This window comes from Pristiophorus japonicus, chromosome 17 (assembly GCF_044704955.1).
Source record: "Pristiophorus japonicus isolate sPriJap1 chromosome 17, sPriJap1.hap1, whole genome shotgun sequence".
NCBI classification, from domain to species: domain Eukaryota; kingdom Metazoa; phylum Chordata; class Chondrichthyes; family Pristiophoridae; genus Pristiophorus; species Pristiophorus japonicus.
Genome location: NC_091993.1, coordinates 9,161,504 through 9,188,135, shown reverse-complemented (window position 1 = coordinate 9,188,135; position 26,632 = coordinate 9,161,504). Strand labels below are relative to the sequence as shown.

Genomic DNA, 26,632 nt, shown 5'->3' with positions numbered 1-26,632 from the left:
AGCGCCTTTCACAACCTCATGATGTCCCAAAGTGCTTTACAGCCAATTAAATATTTTTGAAGTGTACTCACTGTTGTAATGTAGGAAACGCGGCAGCCAATTTGTGCACAGCAAGCTCCCACAAACAGGAATGTGATAATGAACAGATAATCTGTTTTTTAGTGATGTTGGTTGAGGGATAAATATTGACTAGGATACCAGAGATAACTCCCTTGCTCTTTTTTGAAATAATGCCATGTGATCTTTCACGTCCACCAGCGAGGACCGATGGAGCCTCGCTTTAACATCTGATCCAAAAGATGGCACCTCAATCAATGCAGCACTCCCTAAGTACTGCTCTGAAATGTTGTCCTGAATTATGTGCTCAAATCTTTAAAGCGGGATTTGAACCCACAATCCTTCTGACTCACAGGCGAGGGTGCTCCCACTGAGCTACGGCTGACACCAAGTAGCCTGGCAAAGGGCTAACAGATATGCTTTTACTGAGATACTTTGCACCAGAAGTTGCTCACATTTCCTACAACTGATTTCTGTCAGAATATATTGTTCAGGCTAAGATTAGAAGTGAAGCTTATTTATGATAATTGGGATTACATGGAAACAAAAGAAAACCAAAAGAAATTAGCGGGACAAGTAGATCCAGCAGGAGACACATTTGGATCAACGGTCAAGCACTTGCAAATATTTGTTCACACATGTTTCTTTCTAAATCCAATAATTTGCAATATTTCCTGATATAATGTTTTTACGCGAGTGAGACTAATGTTCTTGCCTATCCTACAGATTTCAAACATTGCCTTGGATACAACTGAAACTGAATTGAAGAAGCGATGATTGGCTAACAATATAATCCTCCCAGCAATCGAGAATTGCCAATCAAGCCAGTCCAAAAACATAACAACGAGAGATGCTTCTGGAATACATTTACCTTGAAATTATTAATGCTGTACACCCAACCTCCCCTTCCAAACAAATCTTATTTTGATGACTCTGTCAGTAGAGATAGTAAATATGTCAGTGTGTCTACGTCCAATCATTCACAGACACGGGAGAATTTCTGTTGCAATAAACATGTAATGATATCATGCAGCATCTCTGTATTTCAACCTACCGCCCCTACACAAAGACAAAAATGATTCTTTATAGAGGCAGCTAACAACAGCCAGGTTCAAATTTGAAATGGTTGGCCTGTCTAATTTACATAAGGAAAAAATATAATGGGCATTGTGTGATATGAAGCATTTTGCAGCTCTGATTCTGCCAATCCTCTATGCTGCCGAGAATATAAACCATCGTACCCTTCCTCCTGTCTTCTTGCACCCCGCCTTATGGCAATAGAGAGGTCTGCTCGGGGGTGCAGAGATCTTTTTATACCTGTTCCAGTGCGTCTCAGATGGAACTTTTGTATTTCTCTGTTTGGGATGGAGCGTCCGTTCTCTTCAAGCTGGAAATCCAGATGACATATGGGCTCAATTTTCCCCAAAGCTGTTTTTTTTGGCGTACTTGAAGAATTACACCCGTTATTTGGAGGCCCAACTATGTCAAAAAAAAAATCATCCCAGTTTCCCCATTTGAATTGTTGATTTCGGCCTAGCCTGTCCTTTGCTTTGGGGGTAGAGCGTAAGACCTGCGGCAAAAGGATCGGGTTGCCAGGGTAATGAGGGACACACTGCGGGCTGAGGCTGGAAAGTGACACATACAACACATTCTGGCCAGCTCACAGCACCCTGCACAAGTACCTTACACATTGCAGCAGCTTACCAGCATTAAATCATTAAAGTGTTTATGTCAAAAGTCTATGTCCCCCCCCCCCACCCCCGATGCCGGTGCTGGTACCCGCTACTATCCCAGGCCGAAGGGCCTTCCCCCCCCCCCCCCACTCTCCCCCCTCTTTCCCTCTCTCTCTTCCCTCTCTGCTGCTGCTGTCCGGGCCCTGGAACGGTATCTGCTGCTCTGATTTATCTACCTGCGCCGATTTTCTTAACTGCCCAGAAGGTTTATCCACAGAGGCCACATACGCCGTCCTCAAAAAAAATTGGAGTAAATCGGAGTTGGCCAAATGTGGTTAAATGGCGGGTGGCAGATTACGCCCCCAATGAGCTTTAAAAAAAAAACGAACCTAAAAAAAATCGTAACAACTGAGTTACACTGGCACACAATCTTTGGGGAAACTTGGATCTGTTAATTTAGGCGCCAAAAAAAACGGCGCAAATAAATGTGGAAAATTGAGCCCATAGAATGTACAGCACAGAAACAGGCCATTCGGCCCAACTGGTCCACGCCAGTGTATATACTCCACACAAGCCTCCTCCCATCCCTCTTCATCTAACACTATCAGCATATCCTTCTATTCCTGTCTCCCTCATGTTTATCTAGCGCCTCCTTAAATGGATTTATGCTCTTTGCTTCTATTCCTTGTGGTATCAAGTTCCACGTTCTCACCCCTCTTTGGGTAAAGAACTTCCTGTTGAATTCCTGATTTATTAGTGACTATCTTATATTTATGGCCCCTAGTTTTGGATTCCCTCATAAGTGGAAATATCTTCTCCAAGTCTACCCTATCAAACCCTTGACTTGTATCAGCTCACTGCTCAGTCTGCTCTATCCTAGAGAAACGTACCCCAGTCTATACAGTTCACTCTGCTTCACATCCATGAAGTGGAGGTCTTGGGGAGATCCAGTTATTCTTGTTGTTTATTACTTTTAGAAATATTCCAGAGGAGGTTGTAAGATTAAGAAGTCTAGTGAACTCCGATTGATAAGGGATGAACTGGTCAATGTGAGTCATCTTGCAGGATACCCGAGAGAAAACACTTCAAGGCAATTGGAGAGCCCTGAATATTACCAAGTGGATAGCAGGATGTTGGTATATTTAATAACTTGCTATGGTTGTTGTTATATATGTAAACTTGGATATACCTTTGTACAGCCACCAGAGGGCTCATCCCCTGGAGTCCCAAGGGATCCCACAATCCCCTGGGAGCACAGGTACTTAAGGAGGCCTCACAGGCTGGAAAGGCACTCTGGAGACCTGCAATAAAAGACTAAGGTCACACTTTACTTTGAGCTCACAGTATCCAGTCAGACTCTTTATTCATGCATAACAGTTGTGGTCTGACATATGCTTTATTACAAATAAATAAATGCTGTTAGCCCCACCTGAGTATCCATAGCTTATGCTAGAGATAATAAAGTTACTCTATCATAACACAACTTTTCTCTTAGTGTCAGGGACCATAGGGAAACTACAGTAATACCAATACAGAACCTCCTGATGGTACTAATCATATCGTCATAGATGTAGTTAAATAAAAACTGCATTAATAATGCATCCTTATGTCTTTGATGCCTCTGGCAAGAAAGGGTTAAGTTGCACTTAAGTGTCACCCTTTGGTTTAGTGGTAAGATTCGCTAAGTCAGAAGGCCACGGGTTCAAGGCCCAGTCCAGAAACGTGAAGACATAAAAATGTAAGCTGACACATCAGTCACAACTGAGGGAGTGCTGCACTGTTGGGAGTTCTCATCTTTTGGATAAGATGTAAAACTGAGACCCCCGCCTACCCTCTCAGGTGGACATAAAAATTGCCACAGAATTATTCAAAGAGAGCAGGGGATTTCACCCTCAAACAACACCTAAAACAGATAATCTATCATTTATTTCATTGCGGCGTGTGAGCCCTTGCTGTGTGCAAATTGGCCCTGTGTTTCCGACACTACAACAGTGGCTATACTTCAAAGGCACTTCATTGGCTGTATAGCACATTGGGACATCCTGAGGTCATGAAAGGCGCTATAGAAATGCAAGTTTTTTCTTTCTTCTTTCTTTTGAAGAAAAGCAAGGAGTTCTCCCAGTGTCCTTGCCAAAAGTTATCCCTCAACCTCAATCTAAAACACTTTGGGGGTCAACGTCCTCAAAGCTTCTCCTGTTTCATTGTCCTAACTCCAGCGGAAACCTCATTTACTCAGGGAAACAGAGTTTCTACCAAACATCCATTGCTGTTTGGAGGAAGTTGCTGTGTGAAAATTAGCTGTTGCTTTTCCCCACAGTGAAAAGTATCTCAATGGCTATAAAGCACTTTGGGAAGGAAAGAAAGACAGACTTGCATTTATATAGCGCCTTTCATGAACTCAGGATGTCCCAAAGTGCTTTACAGTCCATGAAGTACTTTTAAAGTGTAGTCACTGTTGTAATGTAGGAAACACAGCAGCCAATTTGCACACAGCAAGCTCCCACAAACAGCAATATGATAATGACCAGTCCAGATAATCAGTTTTAGTGCTATTTATTGAGGGATAAATATTGGCCAAACACCGGGGATAATACCCCAGCTCTTCTTCAAAATAGTACCTTGGGATCTTTTACGTCCACGTGCGAAGGCAGATGGGGCCTTGGTTTAACATCTCATCCGAAAGATGACAACTCTGACAGTGTAGCACTCCCTCAGCACTGCACTGGAGTGTCAGCCTAAATTTATGTGCTCAAGTCTCTGGAGTGGGACTTGAACCCACAACCCTCTGACACAGAGGCGAGTGTGGGCCTCACTGAGCTATGGCTGACACAGAAGTCCTGAGCCAATGAAGAGTGCTGTATAATTGTAAGCTCTTTCTCTCTCCCTCTTTCTTCCTTTGTGCTGTTCACTGCCCTGCTTTGCTCGATAATCAATATCTGTTGGACTGGATTCTGTGAAGCGAGCTAATCGAAAGCACTATATATGAAACACTGGGTTTATTGGGTAAATCCTCATTTAATTTTCTGATATTTACATATCGGGGAAAAGGGGGAGCTTGACTGATTTGTTTCAACTGGTAGAGGTTACATAATGTAAGTTTTAGACACAATATTTATGACATATTGTACAGGACATGGCATTCATGTCTCCGACAGATGCTGGTGCTTCCTGCAGCAGTTTTTGTTTCTTGGTACAGTTACCTATTAAAGGCCATGCACATACTGGGTGTCATGGTCAGCGGCAAACGAGCCAAAGGTGGGCAGAGGAAACGTTACAGGGACACCCTCAAAGCCTCCCTGATAAAGTGCAACATCCCCACCGACACCTGGGAGTCCCTGGCCAAAGACCGCCCTAAGTGGAAGAAGTGCGTCTGGGAGGGCGCTGAGCACCTCGAGTCTCATCGCCGAGAGCGTGCAGAAAGCAAGCGCAGGCAGCGGAAGGACCGTGCGGCAAACCAGTCCCACCCACCCCTTCCCTCAACGACTATCTGTCCCACCTGTGACAGGGACTGTGGATCTCGTATTGGATTGTTCAGCCAGCTAAGGACTCATGCTAAGAGTGGAAGCAAGTCTTCCTCGATTCCAAGGGACTGCCTGAGAAGATGGTCAGCGGTGATACTTTTTGTTTCTCATAGCAGGCCCTGTTATATAGCAGGACAGAGTGCTGGGCGGGGCCTGTTGGTGACTATGTCACCACTATATATTGATTATGGAGCAATTAGTATATTGGCTTCTGGACATTTCCACAATGTTACTGCCACAACATAACTGCACTGTGGCACATTACCCATGCATTCTGTAGCCTGAAAGAAAATCATGCAGCCCTTATAGATTGAGGCACTCAATTTAAAAATGATATTTGCCCCAACATTTCTCATCAAGCTCAAACAATATCATTGATCAAAATTTATTATCACAGAAGCGTCGAAATTATCGGCACAGAAGGAGGCCATTCGGCCCATCGTGTCCGTGCCGACCGAAAAAGTGGGATCCAGTCTAATCCCTTTTTCCGGCTCTTGATCCCAAGCCCTGTCGGTTACCTCACCTCAAGCGCATATTCAAGTATTTTTTAAATGCCATGAGGGTTTCTGCCTCTACCACCCTTTCAGGCAGTGAGTTCCAGACCCTCCCCACCACCAATCTTCCCGTTAACCTTCGTGACCCCGGGGAATCCGTGCAGCCGGCCTTTCGACGCAAAAACCACGGTATTTTGAATGGGCCACGCAGCCCTTTAAAGGGGCCGAACGGTGCCAAAATAAATGACAGGGACCATTGCCCATTACCCTCTGGTTTGTTTCTTGCCCTGTCAGCAACTTTACCCCCCGCCCCCTTGTTAAATCTGCTCTGAGTCTAATATCTGTAATGACACTATACCAGGATGAAGAATAACATTGTGTGAGACAGTCACCGGGCAATGGCAAAGCAGGAGCTTGCATTTATATAGCATCTTTCATGTCCCCTGGACGTCCCAAAGTGCTTGGTAACCAATGAATTACTTTTGAAACATGTTATGGGCACTGTTCTGCAGTCATTTTGTAGATGATCGACTGGTACAGTGACATCTGGAATGGGCACAGGACACCACTATAGCTTTAGGCCTGGATGTGCAAAGACAATAGCACACGACATGTCCCAAAATGCTACAGATAATCAACACTTAACCACGTGCCTATATTTAATTCAGTCAATTAAGAAGACTAAAGATGCAGTACAGGGTATAATAAAATGAGTTTTATAATGGCACTCGATGGTACTTGTATCTGAATTTAAGAGTGCTCTTTCTATAATTGCATTCTGTGTCTGTGTACCTGACTTTGGGCTCAAGAGAATAGGAGGGAGTCAAACAAAGCGTACTCAAAACCTGCCCCCTAGTTCCTATACAACATATTCAGAAATCATAAAGTGCAGCTCTTAATTCAGTTTGTGTAATAAATTGTTAATTAAATGGAGGCTGTTTTATTTAAAACAACTTATTGCACAAACTTGATTAAATATGTAAATATCAGCCATAGAGCTGCACACTCATTGCATTTGCAAATTTGAAACCCACAGCTCGGGCTGATTGGAGGCTCTCTATGGGAGCTGAACACTTTCTGAGTGCAAAGGCATCTCTTTACCAATTGAGAGCATTATGTGAGGTTAATATCCCCCTGTTATAATAACATAACGAGGGAAACAACTATCATGGCATTGTTAGTCATAGTTAGATGTCATCATTTTGGGAGCGGTTTCACAGTCTTTCCAAGTTCTTTTCAACTTTTTAAATATTCATTGAAATTTTTAATCAAATAGTGTGAAACTAATTTGGGCTCCGTGACAGTATGTCACGGTACTAATAATCCAAATGTCCTTATGCGAGGTGTCGATAGCAAGATGGCAGAAATATTAAATCGTTATTTTGCTTCAGTATTTACCAGGGAAATAAAACAGGTGGATGTGACATTTGGATGATGAGATTAGTAATGAGATAAGTGCATTTAAAATAAAAAAGGGGATGTATTAAATAAACGAATCAAACTCAAAGAGGATAAAACCCCTGGTCCGGATGGATTGCATCCACGCATTTTAAAAGACTTTAGGGAAGAGACAGCAGAGGCATTACTACACATATTTAATAATTCATTAGGAAAAGGTGTAGTGCCAGAGGACTGGCAGATAGCTAAGGTATTACCTATACTTAAGAAGGGGGATAGAACATGTCTATGGAATTATAGACCAGTCAGCTTAACATCGGTGGTAGGAAAAATAATGCAATCCCCACTGAAGAAGAAAATAGAAGAACATCTAGAAACCAAAAATATAATAATGAATCATCATCATAGGCAGTCCCTCGGAATTGAGAAAGACTTGCTTCCACTCCTGAAGTGAGTTCTTTGGTGGCTGAACAGTCCGATACGAGAGCCACAGACTCTGTCACAGGTGAGACAGATATTCGTCGAGGGAAGGGGTGGGTGGGACTGGTTTGCCGCACGCTCCTTCCGCTGTCTGCGCTTGATTTCTGCATGCTCTCGGTGTTGAGACTCGAGGTGCTCAGCGCCCTCCCGGATGCACTTCCTCCACTTAGGGCGGTCTTTGGCCAGGGACTCCCAGATGTCAGTGGGGATGTCGCACTTTATCAGGGAGGCTTTGAGGGTGTCCTTGTAGCGTTTCCACTGCCCACCTTTGGCTCGTTTGCCGTGAAGGAGCTCCGAGTAGAGCGCTTGCTTTGAGAGTCTCGGGTCTGGCATGCTGACTATGTGGCCTGCCCAGCGGAGCTGATCGAGTGTGGTCAGTGCTTCAATGCTGGGGATGTTGGCCTGAATGAGGACGCTGATGTTGGTGCGTCTGTCCTCCCAGGGGATTTGTAGGATCTTGCGGAGACATCATTGGTGGTATTTCTCCAGCAACTTGAGGTGTCTGCTGTATATGGTCCATGTCTCTGAGCCATACAGGAGGGCAGGTATTACTACAACCCTGTAGATCATGAGCTTGGTGGCAGTTTTGAAGGACTGATCTTCAAACACTCTTTTCCTCAGGCGGCCGAAGGCTGCACTGGCGCACTGGAGGCGGTATTGGATCTCGTCGTCGATGCCTGCCCTTGTTGATAAGAGGCTCCCGAGATATGGGAAGTGGTCCACGGTGTCCAGGGCCGCGCCGTGGATCTTGTTGACGGGGGGGGGGGGGTAGTGCTGTGCAGTGAGGACAGGCTGGTGGAGGACCTGTGTCTTACGGATGTTTAGCGTAAGGCCCATGCTTTCGTACGACTCAGTAAATACGTTGACTATGTCCTGGAGTGCGACCTCTGTATGTGCACAGACGCAGGCGTCTTCCGCGTACTGTAGCTCGACGACAGAGGTTGGGGTGGTCTTGGATCTGGCCTGGAGACGGCGAAGGTTGAACAGGTTCCCACTGGTTCTGTAGTTTAGTTCCACTCCAGCGGGGAGCTTGTTGACTGTGAGGTGAGCATGGCGGCGAGGAAGATTGAGAAGAAGGTTGGGGCGATGACGCAGTCCCTGTTTGATCCCGGTCCGGATATGGATTGGGTCTGTAATGGATCCGTTGGTAAGGATCACGGCCTGCATGTCGTCGTGGAGCAGGCGGAGGATGGTGACGAACTTTTGGGGGCATCCGAAATGGAGGAGGATATTCCATAGACCCTCGCGGTTGACAGTGACAAAGGCCTTTGTAAGGTCGAAGGCGGCCATGTATAAGGGCTGGTGCTGCTCCCTACATTTTTCCTGTCGCTGTCGCGCTGCAAAAATCATAGTATTCATGGATTTCAAAAGAAAAAGTCTTGCTTAACCAACCTTATTGAAATTTTTTGAAGAGGTAACAGCGAAAGTAGACAATGGTAATGCAGTAGATGTAATTACCTAGATTTTCAAAAGGCCTTCGATAAGATACCCCATCAACATCATCAATATCATAGGCAGTCCCTCGGGATCGAGGAAGACTTGCTTCCACTCTTAGCATGAGTTCTTAGGTGGCTGAACAGTCCAATACGAGAACCACAATCTCCGTCACGGGTGGGACAGATAGTCGTTGAGGGAAGAGGTGGGTGGGACTGGTTTGCCGCACGCTCCTTCCGCTGCCTGCGCTTGATTTCTGCATGCTCTCGGCGACGATACTCGAGGTGCTCAGCACCCTCCCGAATGCACTTCCTCCACTTAAGGCGGTCTATGACCAGGGACTCCCAGGTGTCAGTGGGAATGTCACACTTTATCAAGGAGGCTTTGAGGGTGTCCTTGTAACGTTTCCTCTGCCCACCTTTGGCTTGTTTGCCGTGGACCTCCCTATTCATTGAAGCATTGAAGCACTGACCACATTTGATCAGCTCCGCTGGGCAGGCCACATAGTTCGCATGCCAGACACGAGATTCCCAAAGCAAGCGCTCTACTCGGAACTCGTCCACCCCATAATAGACTGATGAACAAGGTCAGAGAATGCGGAGTCAGGGGACCAGTAGCAGAATGGATAGCTAGCTGGCTTCAAGACAGAAAGCAGAGTGTAGGGGTAAAAGGTAGCTATTCACAGGGGCAGAAGGTGGGTCATGGTGTTCCACGATTTAGACTTTCGAATCAAAAACACAATTTCTAAATTTGCGATGACACCAAATTGGGGGGATAGTCAATACTGAGGTCGACTGCAACAAATTACAGGAAGACATTAATAAACTCGCAGAATGGGCGCATATAATTGGCTAATGAAGTTCAGCACAGATAAATGTGAGGTATTACATTTCGGTAGGAGGTCACTTATTATTTGGAAGGTGCAAGTCTAGGTAGGTTAGAGGAACAAAGGGATCTTGGAGTACAAATACACCAATCACTAAAAGTTGTGACACAGGTTAGCAAGGCTATAAAAACGCAAACCAAGCACTCGGGTTTATTTCTAGAGGGATCGAATTGAAAAGTAGGGAAGTTATGCTAACCTTGGTTAGCCCACACTTAGATTATTGTGTACAGTTCTGGTCACCATATTATAAAAAAGGATATAGAGGCACTGGAGTGGGTGCAGAGAAGCTTCACAAGGATGATACCAGAAATGCGAGGGTATACATATCAGGAAAAGATGAACAGGCCAGGAGATGTCTATGGCCGAGTGTTGCAGACTGGCACAATCCAAGGTCCAGGAGTACGTGCTGAGGGATGCACTAAAGGTTGGTGCAGTCGCCACAAAGGCACGATGGGGAAGAGCCAGAGTTTAAGGCCCTTGCGCCACGGTAAACCCAGGGGATGGAAGTACCCCCTCGGGCTGTACTTGTTAATCTGTTTATATACATAGAGCACTATGTACTGAAACACACCTGTGTTGTGCCATGTATGATGAAAGTCTCTGCACTGTTTAGTAACTTGTAAAGAAATGTAAATGTATTCTCATCCGTTCCGTGTACTGCTTTCATCTGCACAGTGCTACATGTAACGTGATTTACGGATTGTACTAAACTGTACCTTGAAATGAAATGCGCGCTAGTGCATTGTATGGAACTGCTGTCAGAATCCAAACGAATTGTATGGAATTGCTGGCCCCAAGGTACTGAACTATTTTCCAATGTATTGTGAAAATTTTATATGAATAAAGTATATTTTTGAAAAAAAATGAACAGGCTGGGTCTCTTTTTTCTTGAAAAAAGAAGGCTGAGGGGTGACCTAATAGAGGTCTTTAAAATTATGAAAGGTTTTGATAAAGTGGATACAGACAGAATGTTTCCACTTGTGGGGAAGAGCATAACTAGAGGCCATCAATATAAGACAGTCACCAAGAAATCCAGTAAGAAACTTCTTTACCGAGAGAGTGGTGAGAATGTGGAACTCGCAACCACAGGGAGAGGTTGAAGTGAATAGTATCGATGCATTTAAGGGGAGGCTAGACAAGCATATGGGGGAGAAGGCAACAGAGGGTTATGCTGATAGGTTTAGATGAGGAAAGGCGGGAGGAGGTTTGAGTGGAGCATAAACACTGGCATGGACTGGTTGGGCCGAATGGCCTGTTTCTGTGCCGGGTATCCTGTGTAATCCTATATAAACTTTATCCCTTTTAATATTAGACTAATGTTAGTTTCTACACAATGAAAAAAGAATTCAAATTCCTTCTGGACTCTTGGCAGCAGTTATCGTTCAGTGTCAGGTCATATGACATACATTTAAAGGAGTCAAATTATTTGCAAGTGTGCACACATTTGGCTGTGGCTATTTCCTTGTTGCTGTGGTCGTGTTGAGATTATCTGAGCCTGCAGTGTATGGTGGTGTGACTGTTTCAGCTGTTCCAACTCTGCATGGGACCCTGAGTATGGCTCTTGTGGTTGTCTGTGCTTGCAAGGACACTGGAGTAGGTTTCATAGTTGTCTGCTTGTTGCGATGAGGTCCCAATCTTTTGCTCGTCAAAAGCCAAACAGGGGCCAAATGTGCCATTGCTTGAATTCTACTGTTGCCTTTTTTTAGGCATAAAAAGTCATTGAAAACTTTGGCAATCTTAATAACTAGTGTCCCTACATGAGGTGGAAAAAACAGCTTTCTGGTTATAAAACATTATAGAAATGTTTCAACTGCTTGCTGAAGAACTGGACAAAGCTGAATTACAATTGATCGATAGGGGGCAGCCCAGGGATTATGCCAGCGTGTGCTGTCATCCGAAGCGGCAGGGGGCGCTGTCTCGCCAGCCTGGTGTGGGCTGCGCTCCTCCGGCCGGCTGTGGGCGCTGTGCGGGGAGCCTGGTGTGGACTGTGCTCCTCCCGGCGGCAGGGGGCGCTGTCATTCCAGCCTGGTGTGGGCTGCGCTCCTCCCGGCGGCAGGGGGCGCTGTCATTCCAGCCTGGCGTGGGCTGCGCTCCTCCCGGCCGGCTGGGGGGGGGGGGCGCTGTGCGGGGAGCCTGGTGTGGACTGTGCTCCTCCCGGCGGCAGGGGGCGCTGTCATTCCAGCCTGGCGTGGGCTGCGCTCCTCCCGGCCGGCTGGGGGCGCTGTCATTTCAGCCTGGCGTGGGCTGCGCTCCTCCCGGCCGGCTGGGGGCGCTGAGCGCTGCGCGGGCTCGGGCATGAACCATCCCCCGGTGCGCAGCGCGGCCATTTTGTCGCCAGTGCGGCCGGCGTGAGGTTGCGGCCGCCGGTTAATCGCCGGCAATGCGGATCGAGAAGTGTTACTTCTGCTCGGCGCCGGTCTATCCGGGTCACGGGATGATGTTCGTCCGCAACGATTGTAAGGTGAGGCCGAGGCCGAGGGCGAGGGCGGGCCGGACAGGCGGAGATTGCGGGGCCCAGGCCTCGGGCCTCGGGCAGCGGCCTGCGGGCAGGCTGCAGGAATGCCCGCCCCTGGAAGCATTGCCGAGGGGGAGGCCGGGCCGGGCCGGGCCGGGCCGCGATGGTGCCGCTGGTGCTGCCCGCTTACAGGGAATGTTGTCAACTCCGCAGCTCCTCCCGAAACCTCCTTCAAAAGCCACCTCTGTCACCAAGCTTTTTGCTCACCTGCCCCAATATCTCCTTTTGTGGCTCGGTGTCAAATGTTTTTGTTTAGTTAATGCTCCTGTGAAGCGCCTGGGGACGTTTTACGAAGTTACAGGTGCTTTGTAAATACTTTGTGTTTTTTTTTAAATGTTTTAAAATTGCCAATCTTTCCAATTCTTTGTCAGATCATAAACACACATCAAGGATCACTCTGCGCCAATGATTTTGCTCTTAGCCAAAAGGCAATACCAGGTTCGTGCCATGGAGGTGGACGGGTCAGGCCCCCCACCCACCTCCTATTTCCAAAAAGAATAGGAGAACCACCTTCCTGATCCAGGGAGAACCACTTTCTGGTCATGGTTACTCCCCTGTCAGGAGAGGTATGTCAAGCTTGCTGTGTGTGTAATAGTCTGACACAATGCAGCGACCTGCCCGGACAGCACCGGGATTTGCAGCAGTTCAGATTGGTGAAGGAGCTGACTTTTTTTTTTAAAAACCTGTTTAAATGCAACACTGCATTGTGTGAAATGCAACAAAAATATAATCCCAATGAGACCAAAGACTGTTAAGAGAACAGATCATCACAGGCAGTCCCTCGAGTTGAAGATGACTTGCTCCCACACCCAAAAATTCACAGGTGTTTCAATGAAGGACCTAACTTTCCAGATCTCGAAGGGTGGAAGATGCCTGTGCGCGGATTTTTTTTTAAACGTGGGGTGGTCGCTGCACACGGACTCGACAGAGCTGGGTCTTGGTCCAGTGTCAAGAATTATCCAAGACGACTGGAGACCAGCTCTGCTGCACGGACCGAGTGCGCGCGCATATGGCGGCGTGGGCTGGGCCCGTGCTGCCCCTGGGGCCCTCGCCTCTTCTGTACCCTGAACTCACGCCTCTCCTGGGCCCCCGATCACGTCGCTCCACGATCTCTCGCTGCTCCTTCGCCCCGACCTCGCCGCTCCTGTTGTAGCTGCCCACGCTCCACAACAGCGACCTGGATCATGGTGACGTCCAATCTAGTCGTCCTCTTCGCTGTCGTTGCTCTCCTGCTCCCAACATGTGCTGCTCCCTGGAGTGGTACGCCACCATGAGAAGGGATAACCATCCGTGGCTAACTAGGGAAATAACGGAGGGTATCAAATTGAAAACAAAGGCATACAATGTGTAGCCAGGACTAGTGGGAGGCCAGAGGATTGGGATTTTTTTTGAAGCCAGCAGAGAACGACTAAAAAAAATGATTGAGAGGGAAGATAGATTATGCAAGTAAATTAGTATTGTAAGTAAAGTAAATGTTGGTCCCCTGGAGGATGTGACTGGGAAATTGATAATGGAGAACAGGGAAATGGCAGAGACATTGAACAAATATTTTGTTTCGGTCTTCACGGTAGAAGACACTAAAAACATCCCAATAATGGATAATCGGGGCTATAGGTAGGGAGGAACTTAATACAATCACTAATGAAGTAGTATTAGGTAAAATGATATAAAGGCGGACAAGTCCCCTGGACCTGATGGCTTACATTCTAGGGTCCTAAAAGAAATGGCTGCAGAGATAGTGGATGCATTGGTTGTAATGTACCAAAATTCCCTGGATTCTGGGACGGCCCCAGCAGATTGGAAAACAGCAAGTGGTAAAGCCCCTATTTTTAAAAAAAGGAGGAAGACAAAAAGCAGGTAACTATAGACCAGTTAGCTTAACATTTGTCGTTGGGAAAATGCTGGAGTCCATTATTCAGGAAACAGTAGCAGGTCATTTGGAAAAGCATGATTCAATGAAGCAGAGTCAGCGTGGTTTTATGAAAGGGAAATTGTGTTTGACAAATTTGCTGGAGTTCTTTGAGGATGTAACGAGCAGGGTGGATAAGGGGGACCCAGTAGATGTAGTGTACTTGGATTTCCAGAAGGCATTTGATGAGGTGCCACATAAGAGGTTACTGCACAAGATAAAATCTCACACGGTTGGGGTTAATATATTAGCATGGATAGAGGATTGGTTAACTAACAGAAAACAGAGTCTGGATAAATGTGGGCATTTCCTGGTTGACAAACAGTGACTGGTGGAGTGCCGGGGATAGGTGGTTGGTCCTCAACTATTTACAATCTATATTAATGACTTGGATGAAGGGACCGAGTGTAATGTAGCCAAGTTTGCTGATGATACAAAGATGGGTGGGAAAGCAAATTGTGCAGATTTTGTGTGTCCTCCTCACAATGATACAGACGGGCTAAGTGAGTAGGCAAAAATTTGGCAGATGGAGTATAATGCGGGAAAATGTGAGGTTATCCATTTTGGCAGAAATAATAGTAAAGTAAATTATATTTTAAATGGAGAAAAATTGCGAAGTGCTGCAGTACAGAGAGACCTGGGGGTCCTTATGCATGAAACACAAAATGTTAGTATACAGGTACTAATCAGGAAGGCAAATGGAATGTTGGTCTTTATTGCAAGAGGGATAGAGTATAAAAGCAGAAAAGTCCTGCTACAACTGGAGTATGCGTACAGTTTGGTCTCCGTATTTAAGGGAGGATATACTTGCAATCGAGGCTGTTCAGAGAAGGTTCACTGGGTTGATTCTGGAGATGAGGGGGTATGACTTATGAGGGTAGGTTGGGCCTATACACATTGGAGTTCAAAAGAATGAGAGGTGATCTTATTGAAACTTGTAAGATAATGAGGGGGCTCGACAAGGTGGATGTAGAGAGGATATTTTCACTCATAGGGGAAACTAAAACTAGGGGACATAGTCTTAGAATACGGGGCCGCCCATTTACTACTGAGATGAGGAGACCTTCTCTGAGGGTTGTAAATCTATGGAATTCTCTGCCCCAGAGAGCTGTAGCGGCTGGGTCATTGAATATATTTAATGCAGAGATAGACAGATTTTTGAGCGATAAGGGAGTAAAGGGTTATGGAGAGCGAGCAGGGAAATGGAGCTGAGTCCATGATCAGAGTAGCCATGATCATATTGAATGGCGGAGCAGGCTCGAGGGGCCTGCAAAGAGACTTCAAGGGGATATGGACAGGCTAAGTGAGTGGACAAGAACTTGACAAATACAATATAGAGCCCAAGTTTCGGGCCGCGCCTAGAACGGCGCAGCCCCGACCTGGACGCCCGTTTTTCGCGCCACAAAGTGCGTCTTAAAAAAAAAACTTCCAGATTCTCCGGCTCCCTGCTGGCCATCGGCGCAGCGCAGCACGAGCTGTGGGGGGCAGAGCTAGGTCCCTGCGCTGAAAACAGTGCCGGGACCTCTGCACATACGCGCTACAGTGGGCGCGCATGTGCAGTAGCTCCAGGTGCCCAAAACTGTGTGGGAGGGGCCCGATGCACGCAGCCCCTAGCCCTGGCCGAATGGCCTCACTGGGGCTGCGTGGATAACCCAGCTCCTCCTTCCACCCGACTCGACTCCCGCTTCCCCGGACCCAACCGCGACACCGACCCGATCTCCCTCCCGACCCCCAACCGGACCTCCCCCGACCCCCAACCTGACCTCCCCCGACCCGACGGCCCGTTCAGCCTCCCCTCCTCCCCCACCCCCCCTCTCCTCCCCCACCCCCCCCTCTCCTCCCCCACCCCCCCCTCTCCTCCCCCACCCCCCCCCTCTCCTCCCCCACCCCCCCCTCTCCTCCCCATCCCCCCCTCTCCTCCCCCACCCCCTCTCCTCCCCCACCCCCCCTCTCCTCCCCCACCCCCCTCTCCTCCCCCACCCCCCCTCTCCTCCCCCCACCCCCCCTCTCCTCCCCCACCCCCCCTCTCCTCCCCACCCCCCCTCTCCTCCCCCACCCCCCTCTCCTCCCCCACCCCCCCTCTCCTCCCCCACCCCCCCTCTCCTCCCCCACCCCCCCTCTCCTCCCCCACCCCCCCTCTCCTCCCCACCCCCCCTCTCCTCCCCCACCCCCTCTCCTCCCCCACCCCCCCTCTCCTCCCCACCCCCCTCCCCCCCCCCCCCCCCCCACCCCCCCTCTCCTCCCCCACCCCCCCCTCCCCCACCCCCCACCCCCCCCACCCCTCCCTCCCCCACCCCCCCTCTCCTCCCCCACCCCCCCTCTCCTCCCCCACCCCCCCCTCTTCCACCCCCCCCTCTCCTCCCCCCACCCCCCCCTCTCCCTCCCCCACCCCCCCCTCTCCTCCCCCACCCCCCCCTCTCCTCCCCCACCCCCCCCTCTCCTCCCCCACCCCCCCCTCTCCTCCCCCACCCCCCCCTCTCCTCCCCCACCCCCCCCTCTCCTCCCCACCCCCCCCTCTCCTCCCCCACCCCCCCCTCTCCTCCCCCACCCCCCCCTCTCCCTCCCCCACCCCCCCCTCTCCCCCCCCCCCCCTCTCCCCTCCCCCCCTCCCCTCCCCCCCCCCCCCCCTCCCTCCCCCCCCCCCCTCTCCTCCCCCCCCCCCTCTCCTCCCCCCCCCCCCCTCTCCTCCCCCCCCCCCCTCTCCTCCCCCACCCCCCCTCTCCTCCCCCACCCCCCCTCTCCTCCCCCACCCCCCCTCTCCCTCCCCCACCCCCCCTCTCCTCCCCCACCCCCCCTCTCCTCCCCCACCCCCCCCTCCCCCCACCCCCCCCTCTCCTCCCCACCCCCCCCTCCTCCCCCTCCCCACCCCCCTCTCCTCCCCCACCCCCTCCCTCCCCCACCCCCCCTCTCCTCCCCCACCCCCCTCTCCTCCCCACCCCCCCTCTCCTCCCCCACCCCCCCTCTCCTCCCCCACCCCCCCCTCTCCTCCCCCACCCCCCCCTCTCCTCCCCCACCCCCCCCTTCCTCCTCCCCCACCCCCCCTCTCCTCCCCCACCCCCCCTCTCCTCTCTCCTCCCCCACCCCCCCCTCTCCTCCCCCACCCCCCCCCTCTCCTCCCCCACCCCCCCCTCTCCTCCCCCACCCCCCCTCTCCTCCCCCACCCCCCCTCTCCTCCCCCACCCCCCCTCTCCTCCCCCACCCCCCCTCCTCCCCCACCCCCCCCTCTCCTCCCCCACCCCCCCCTCTCCTCCCCCACCCCCCCCTCTCCTCCCCCACCCCCCCCTCTCCTCCCCCACCCCCCCCTCTCCTCCCCCACCCCCCCTCTCCTCCCCCTCTCCTCCCCCACCCCCCCCTCTCCTCCCCCCCCCCCCTCTCCTCCCCCATCTCTTCCCCCCCTCTCCCTTCTCCTCCTACCCCTCCCCTCACTGTCAGAAACACAGACACTGACAGACAGAGAGTGAGACACAGAGAGACAGAGACACACTGTGGGGGTGAGGGCTCCCGGTGCTGCAGTCGGTAAGTAGAAAATGTTTTGTTTTATTGATTGAAAAAAAAACTTAATTTTTTTTGATTGATTTATTGGTTGATTTATTGATGTTTTTATCATTTATTATTGATGATGGCTCTTTATTTGTAAAACTGGTGTTTAATGTTTGTAAACTTCCCTTTAAACCCCCCCCCCCCATTCCCTACGCCTGATTTGTAACCTATGCCTGATTTTCTAAAGTGTAGACAAGGTTTTTTCGAATGTACAAAAATCTTCACTTACTCCATTCTAAGTTAGTTTGGAGTAAGTTTTCACTGCCGAAACTTTGAAAACAGGCGTAAGTGGCCGGACACGCCCCCTTTTGGAAAAAAAATTCTGTTCCAAAGTGAAACTGTTCCAACTGACTAGAACTGGAGCAAACTAAATGCCGAGAATTTGAGTTTCTAAGATACTCCGTTCTACACCAGTTGCTCCAAAAAATCAGGAGCAACTGAGGCCGAAACATGGGCCCATAATGTGGAGAAATCTGAATTTGTCCACTTTGATAGGAGAAATAGAACAACAGTGTATTTTTTAAATGGTGAGAGATTGGGAAATGTTGGTGTTCAGATGGACCTGGGTGTCCATGTACACAAATCACTGAAAGTTAACATGCAGGTACAGCAAGCAATTAGGAAAACAAATAAGAACATAAAAAATAGGAGCAGGAGTAGGCCATTTGGCCGCTCGAGCTTGCTCTGCTATTTAATAAGATCATGGCTGATCTTATCTTGGGTTCAGCTCTACTTCCCTGTCCGCTCCCCATACCCCTTCACTCCCAAAATAGTATGTTGGCCTTCATTACAAGAGGATTTGAGTATAAGAGTAAAGACATCTTACTAGAATTATACAGGGCCCTGGTGAGACCCTACCTGGATTATTGTGTACGGTTTTGATCTCCTTACCCAAGGAAGGATATACTTGCCATAGAGGGCGTGCAACAAAAGTTCACCAGACTGACTCCAATCAGGAGAGATTAAGGAGACTAGGTCGATATTTGAGTTTAGAAATATGCGAGGTGATCTCATTGAAAGATACAAAATTTTTACAGGGTTTCACAGGGTAGGTGCAGAGAGGTTGTTTCCCCTGGCTGGGGAGTCTAGAACCGGGGGTCTCAGAATAAGGGGTTGACCTTTAGGACAAAATGTCATTCAGAGAGTGGAGAATCTTTGGAATTCTCTACCCCTGAGGGCTGTGAAGGCTCATCCGTTGAGTATATTCAAGACAGATTGATTTTTTTTGTATATTAAGGGAATCAAGCGGTATGGGGTTAGTGCAGGAAAGTGGAGCTGAGGTGGAAGATCAGCCATGATCGTACTGAATGGCGAAGCAGGTTCGAGGGGTCAAATGTCCTATTCCTGCTCCCATTTCTTACGTTAACTGCATTATTATGTGAACACTGTTTAAAATGCAGAGTAAAGTTATACTTTGTTAACTAAAGTAAATTTAGTACACCCCAAAATATGTGTGTAGGGCAATTGAGATGTTGGATTGCCGAGTTTTTGAAGAACAGGCTCCATTTTATTTATTTTCTCTCTGTCCATTCAGTTCTTGATCTTGGTCAAGCTATTGTGCCTAGATTGAGATAGGGTTGTCTTTGTGTTTTGTTTTTCTGATTGCCCTGCCTTTCTGAACTAGAAGGGACAAGAGGTGACGTGACACTCCCACTGCCGCGGCATATATCTGTCTATTATGCATTAAATTTGCTATGTAAGTTGAGCACTTTTTTTTTGTGGAGGGGGTGGGGTGGGAGGGAGCATCACCATTCTGCTATTCACCCATGTGACACCTCATTAAGGTGCTCCCATTATAAAGTTACCCGTCACACAGTCGCATCTACATCTGTACACGTCTACCGTTAAATGGTGATTGGTAAGTGTCAGCAGCTGGCGGTTCCTGAACCTTTGCCTACAGCATCACTAATGCTAAGGGAACTTCACTTTTGTCCTGACTTTCTGTGGGCAACATCACATGAAATCCACTCGTAATCATTTACATGGCTTAATCTTCTAGGTTTTCAGATTCTGCAGATCAAAGTGTCATAAGAATTTTAAGAAGAAGCGTAACCCAAGAAAGGTCAGGTGGACAAAGGCCTTCCGCAAATCATCTGGCAAAGAATTAACAGTGGTGCGTAAAAGGCAGCTATTCTCAACAACTGCTCTCGAGCTTTGCATCATACTCCATTTCTAACTTGATGTTCTTGACACAATCTTTTATTTATAGGATAACGCATTTGAATTTGAAAAACGCAGGAATGCGCCAGTCAAGTACCAGAGAGAGCTGTGGTCTAAGTCAGGTAAACAGCTCTTGTATTGTGTGGCATTTGTGTTATGAATATTTGAATGTTTGTGGGTCAGAAGAGAGGTCTTGATGGAAGTGCTGAAATTGTTCAGCCCGTTTAGAGTGGGTTCTCTGTTGCCATTTTAGTGTTAGATTTCCTGGCAAGAGAAGTTTTTTCAGCTCTCTGTGATTGAGGGACAGTAGCACAAACTCTGCAGTGTGTGGAGAGAAAATCTGAAGCAAACCTTTTAACTGAGTAAATAATTGAGAAGTGGAAATGTTATCTGACATTTCACATCCATTTACACCAGTGCTGATCTTAAACTGGAGGATGAGTGCAGAGTGGTTTACCAGTTTCTGCAGGTCTCCTGTGAAGAACAGGTGCTGGGGTCACTGTTAAATTTTCTTTAGATATATGCCTAAGGTTTTACATTGCTATAGCATTTTAACCCAGCAAAAATCTAATTGTCGGATGAAATGCCATCGACATCACATGCTTGGCAAGGAACTTGTTTCTCCCTGTTATCTATCCATAGATTATTGAAGTACAGTACTGGAAATATAGGTGAGGGATGTGCATGTTGGTTCAGTTTGCATTGGTATTTCATGTGCAAGAAACTAACTACAATAGTCAATTTTCTTTCACATTTTAAAGAGGATTTAATCTTTGCAGGAAGTGATAAGAGTTGACAGTTGTGCAAAATTTTTATTGCAATACTTTGCAATGCAGTGGGTGCTGAAGCTGTTATTTGTTGAGTTCAGCACAATGTTAGCTAAACATTTTTTGAAGTCTGCCACTTTAATACAGAAAAACCACCATGATGTACGATAAAGATTCGATCATAAGTATATTAAGCTCCTGGAAAGTTGTTGGTATATTTTATGTACAACCCCACCCTTTTGAAATAACTAACGTCACACAATGGCAGCAGCAACCGAGGGAATGCTGAGCCAACAAATGTGGATCATCCTGTGTGTGTCAGAAAGAATTAGCCTGATTTTACAAAGGGTATCGGTTGTATTGAACTTACAAAATTGTAATGAAAGTAATACGAAAATTGGAGATTCTGTTAGCAATATGGCAGTAACCTGTATGTGCGTGTGAAGACTGGTGGGTTTCTTATGAAAGTAGCTCATCTTTAACCCGTATATTGGATTGATGGTTTTATTTAGCAAATAACAACCCCTCCCCTGTTCTGATGCAGCTGAAGTCTGCTGGGATGCAGATCCACAGTCACTGGTACCTTCTCCCAGCTTAGACCATGTTTTGGCAGTGTTCTCTGTCCTCACAAGTGCCTACACGTGCACCTTCGAGCGGTGGTCGTTGAATAGTCATCGGGAACCGTGCCTCATCTTCCCCTTTGCCAGCATAGGGGTGTTGAAGTCCGCTGGCTTTAGAGCAGTATCTTTTAGAATTTGCTTTTATTCCTAGCATTACATTTATTTGGGGTCATTGAGACACCCGAGATAAAATGCTCTTTGTTTTAATTACACTAATGATTAAATTGTATTCAACAGTTGAGGCAATGAAGAAAGTTCAGGAAATCAAAGAGAAGCGTCAAGCAAGATTTGTTATGAACAGGTGAGTGTGAACTTGGAGTTTTAAAAGATGATTTAAGGGTGCAACGTATTTGTTTACAATCTAATCCGATTGTCAAGATTTTGTGTCCTAAAATGAATGTTTTATGTTCAACTATATTCCTAGTGATTCTGAAGCAAGGAATTGTATTTATATCGCATTTCATCATATGATACAGCACAGGAGGCCACCATTTGGGCATGTGCCAGCAATTTATTCTGTCATAAAATGCTTCACAGCTAGTTAATTACTTTTGAAGTGTAGTCAAGGTTATATAGGCAAATATGGCACCCAATTTGCCAACAGCAAGGTTCCATGAACAGCAAATGAGATAAATGACCAGTTAATCTGCTGTGGTGGTGTTGGTTGAGGGATGAATGTTGGCCAGGGTACCAGGAGAACTTTCTCCTCTTTTGATAGTGCCATGGGAAATTGTATGTACACCTGAACAGGTAGATGGGGCCTCAATTTAACCCCTCTTCTGAAAATGGCACTCCCTCAGTACTCTACCGAAGTGTCATTCTAGATGATTTGCTCAAGCCCTGGAGCGGCGCTTGAGTCCATTACCTTCTGACTATGGTGAGAGTGCTACCACAACCTAACTGAGACTATAGATCACTTTAAACTGAGAGTGGCTTTTTAATTGAAAGTATTCTTTTAAACTGGGTAAATCAAAAGGCAAGTTTCGGGTGGGGATGGGTGAGGAGCTACTTGTGTCCAGTTTCAAATAGGCCAGAGAGCAGGTTTCCAGTTCACTGGGAGTTTTGCATCTGGAAGGAGAGACAAAAGTGAGAATTGGCAGAAATTTGAATCAAATGGAAATCGACCAAGGTGTGGTAGGCTTGTCGTGAAGAGGAGTGCTCAAAATATGTAGGAAAAATACTAAAAATGTTTGTCAGTATAGTTAGACGAAGTAAGGCAAAGCTAAATGTGTTCGTGCATATACCTGGAACGCCTTCTGAGTAACAGCATCGCATCCAAAATCTTAAAATGATTCCTGAATTACTCAGTGTTTATTCCTGTTGTGTACACCTATTTTGCTTTCTAATCTGATTCTTCTATATTTGATTATAAATTCAGTTTATGCAAGATCAGCTGGAGTATGCAGCTGAAACCTTATTTATGGAGCAAAGGTGTCTAATACTTTACTGTGTTTAATAAAACTGGAATGCTGATGTAATGAACATTGTGTTTTTGTCCAAGGTTGAAAAAAAACAAAGAGTTACAGACAAAGGCGGACATCAAAGAGGTCAAACAGAACATCCATCTTATCGAGGCTCCTCATGCAGGTAATGGACTCGAATTGCCTAGATATTCATGGTGTATATAGGAAACCAACAAACCCCAACATATTAAATGTGTAATGCACATAATTAAAAGTTTCTTTGGGACTTGTAAGTCAATCAGAAGTAAATCTATAATGCGTTCTGTTTTGATAATTTGAGTCTCGTGTTTCTTTTAACAGGGAAAGCAAAGCAGTTGGAGGAGAAGATGGTAGTGACTTTACAGCAAGATTTGGAAATGGCAGAAATTTCTTAACTGCTGCCCAGAACAGAGTGTACAAGATATATGTATACATAAAATGTCATTAATTTGCCTGTTTCGCAAGCTGTGGATGCTAACAATTCGTAGAATTTATCCACCAGTGACCCGACAGCACTTTCCAAACCTCCAGGCCCACAAAATGTAAACCGGACAGACCAGTGAGTAAGGAATGCAAGTGCAAATAGAAGCTTAGTGTATCAGATCGACCAGGCTCATGGGTCAAATTGGCAGGACCTACAGTTGTTTTCGTTTGTTGTACTATTGAGGCATCTTTACCTGAGTTTAAAATAAATCAAGATCACAGAATCATTCTCCTTGTGAAAAAAAAACACCAACAAGAAAACACTTTACTTCCACAATAGCAGAAGTGATAACTGCTAGATAAGCAGAAGAATTAGAATCAGTCTCCACTGTTTTGATATGAATAATCCGATTTATGTTTTGGTCTTCCTCTCATTATAAATTTTCTGTTTCAGAAGTGAGATATGAAAGTGAGATTTTTATTTTAAAAAATTGTTGACTGATCTGCCAGCGTTAAATGTAGGCTGCTGTAAACTTGATATGGAATATTGCAGTCAATAAACATTTTTAATTTAAAAAAAAAAAAAGCTTTTTGTAGATGTGATAATTTGTGAAATTGTGACATTGAGTTGCGCAAATATTTTGAGCTCCTGTTTCGATCTGGTAGTGGAATTAAAGGATTGCATTTGATTTATCATTTGCACCATTAAATTACATAAAATGTACACAAGAAACAAGGCATTCAGCCTAAGTTGTATATGCCGGTGTTCATGTCCCTCTTCATCTAACCCTATCAGAGTATCTACCATTTTCTTTCTCTCGTATGCTTATCCGGCTTCCTCTTAAATGCATCTATGCCATTCATCTCAACTCCTTGTGGTAGTGAGTTCCACATTCTTACTACTCTGGATAAAGGAAGTTTTTCCTGAATTCCCTATTGGATTAATTGGTGACTCTCTTGCATTATGGCCCCTAGATTTGGCCTCGAGTTCTTTTGAGACTGATGTTCCCTTTCCAGTCTCTGTTTAGCATTGTTGATCATGTGATCAAAACATGTGAATTTTAAAATTTAAACAGCATCTTGCTCGCCTTGCTATTTAATATGGAAATACTGAGTTTTTTCCACCCAGTAGTCAGAAGTGAAATCCATTGATGTGGAGATAAATTTGGGAATGTTTTTCCTGTTGTGTAATGCAGTTCACGAATGATCATTTCTAATGTGTCTCAGCTTTGATTCTCCACAATTAGTGAGCATGTGCTTCGCAGCACTGATTGCTTTATTGCAGGGCCAAGCGTGTAATAAGCTTGGAGGTTGAAACGTTTTATTCTTGATTTCCACTTGATTTTACATGTTCAAACCCCAGAGCTGGCCAAAACTTGAACTTCCCTGGTTGACTAAGTTTTCTTAAATTCCTAGCAACAAAGCCTATAGAAGACTGAAAAATTCTAATTGAAGGAGGTGTGAAAAACTGTTTTTGACTTGCCCTGGTCCAATTGTAAATAATTCCTACTTGCCAGTTGGAATTGTATTGTTGGTGTGGGTTGAAGTCTATATTTCAGGATGCCCTGTCGACCATTAAAATTCAATTTTGTTCTGAATGCTCTGGTAGCATCCATAATGTAGCTATAAGTTAATTTTTTAAATTTGAATTTTGAATCTCAACCGTGATTAAAATCTGAATCATTGTATCTGCTAAATGGGCCCATTTAAAATGTTGCATTCTTCCTTCTATCCTCTTGTCAGCAGCTGAAATAGTCTCAAATTATATTTGAATTCCATTAGTGTCCCTGTCATAAGTGGCAGTGAATAGAGAAAGATTTATAGATGGTTCAGAATACTCATGGATTCGAACAAGATTTAGGGAACAGTTACCCGTTCTTCACTTGTTACCGAGTTGGTGAATGCATTGGAGGAATTAGGGGATTCCTGTTCCGTGACGATTTTCAATCCTGTGACTTCATGGAGGCATCAGATGGAAGAATCATGCAGCATAGAAGTCGGTCATTCGGCCCATCGTGTCTGCTGGCTCTTTAATAGATATATCCAGTTAGTCCCACTCCCCTACTCTTTTCCCCAAAGCCCTACAAATGTCTCCTAACGTAGTTAGGTTGCTCCTGTGAGGGTGTGAAAAGAGTATCTTCCCACGTATGATGTGAAAATACTGCCAGAAGTTTCAAGTTGAAAGAGACTACAGCTTGAAGAACTGTGCATTATCCAATGTATTAAATATTTGTCGGCTCAATTCTTTTTGCTGAACGTTTATTCTAATAAAAATTGGCAAGTGACCCCTCGTCAGACCTTTGTCAACGCTGACTGCAAATAGATGATACTGGCCTTGTGTTCTAGTTTGATCACCTCTTTATTTTTGTAGGAGGGGGCCAGGCCTTGACAATTCTTGTAAACTGTGTTAGCATGGTTTATTACAGGTTCTAACCTGCATATTGCTCCTGGTGTCTTTCCATCAATTACAACCTTGCTCCAAACAAAATGTATGCTGACTTTTAAAAGCCAAATCTGCAACAACAAAAAAATACCAGCTGTGTTCTTTCACCCTGGGAAAGCATATGGTAAAAATCGCCAGTGAATAAAACACGTTTTGATCTCGGTACAATTCTTCTTTCACTACTCCTGGAAGTACAGTAAAGGGCTGCAGCATTAAAGACCGCCTGGGGGAAAGGCAAAGTGCGTTGCAAAGTTGTTCCAAGAATTGCATTAGCCCTGTTCAATGCCGAGAACTCTATTCTGGTAGAATTGTTTCCTGCTGCTGGTTTGAAATGGGTCTTTATACCAGAGCTCTCTTGGGAGATCAAGTAATTTAATATTTAGAGTTTTCCCTTAAAGCAGCCCTTAGTACGAGCATGAATGGGATAAGCTGAAGATTTCAGGAAAGGGCACGAGCAGCTAATCAACCTGTCCATGGTGTGTAATGTGTAGTTGAAGGATGTGTGTCTCTTTGGTTGGGAGAGAAGGGAGAATGAAGGGGTGACATAGAATGGTTACAGCACAGAAGACCATTCAGTCTGTCAAGCCCGTGCCAGCTCTCTGCAAGAGCACCTCAGCTAGTGATTGAATCTGCCTCCACCACCCTTTCAGGCAGTGCATTCCAGATCCTAACCACTCGCTGCGTAAAAAATGTTTTCCCTCATGTCGCCTTTGGTTCCTTTGCCAACCACCTTAAATCTGTGTCCGCAGGTTCTTGACCCTTCTGCCAATGGGAACAGTTTCTCTCTTATCTACTCTGTCCTAGTCATAGTTTTGAACACCTCTATCAAATCTCCGCATAATTTTCGTTGCTCCAAGAGAACAACCCAGC

General features: G+C 46.5%; 1 protein-coding gene across 1 annotated transcript; it reads left to right on the top strand.

The window, feature by feature from the left end:
• Positions 1–12,257: 12,257 nt before the first annotated feature.
• Positions 12,258–23,892, top strand: rsl24d1 (ribosomal L24 domain containing 1). The gene is made up of 6 exons (XM_070858324.1): positions 12,258–12,404; positions 19,907–20,020; positions 20,117–20,189; positions 21,692–21,755; positions 22,956–23,041; positions 23,218–23,892. The coding sequence occupies exons 1-6, from the start codon at positions 12,324–12,326 to the stop codon at positions 23,289–23,291; spliced, it is 492 nt and encodes a 163-aa protein (XP_070714425.1). The 5' UTR covers positions 12,258–12,323; the 3' UTR covers positions 23,292–23,892.
• Positions 23,893–26,632: the final 2,740 nt, after the last annotated feature.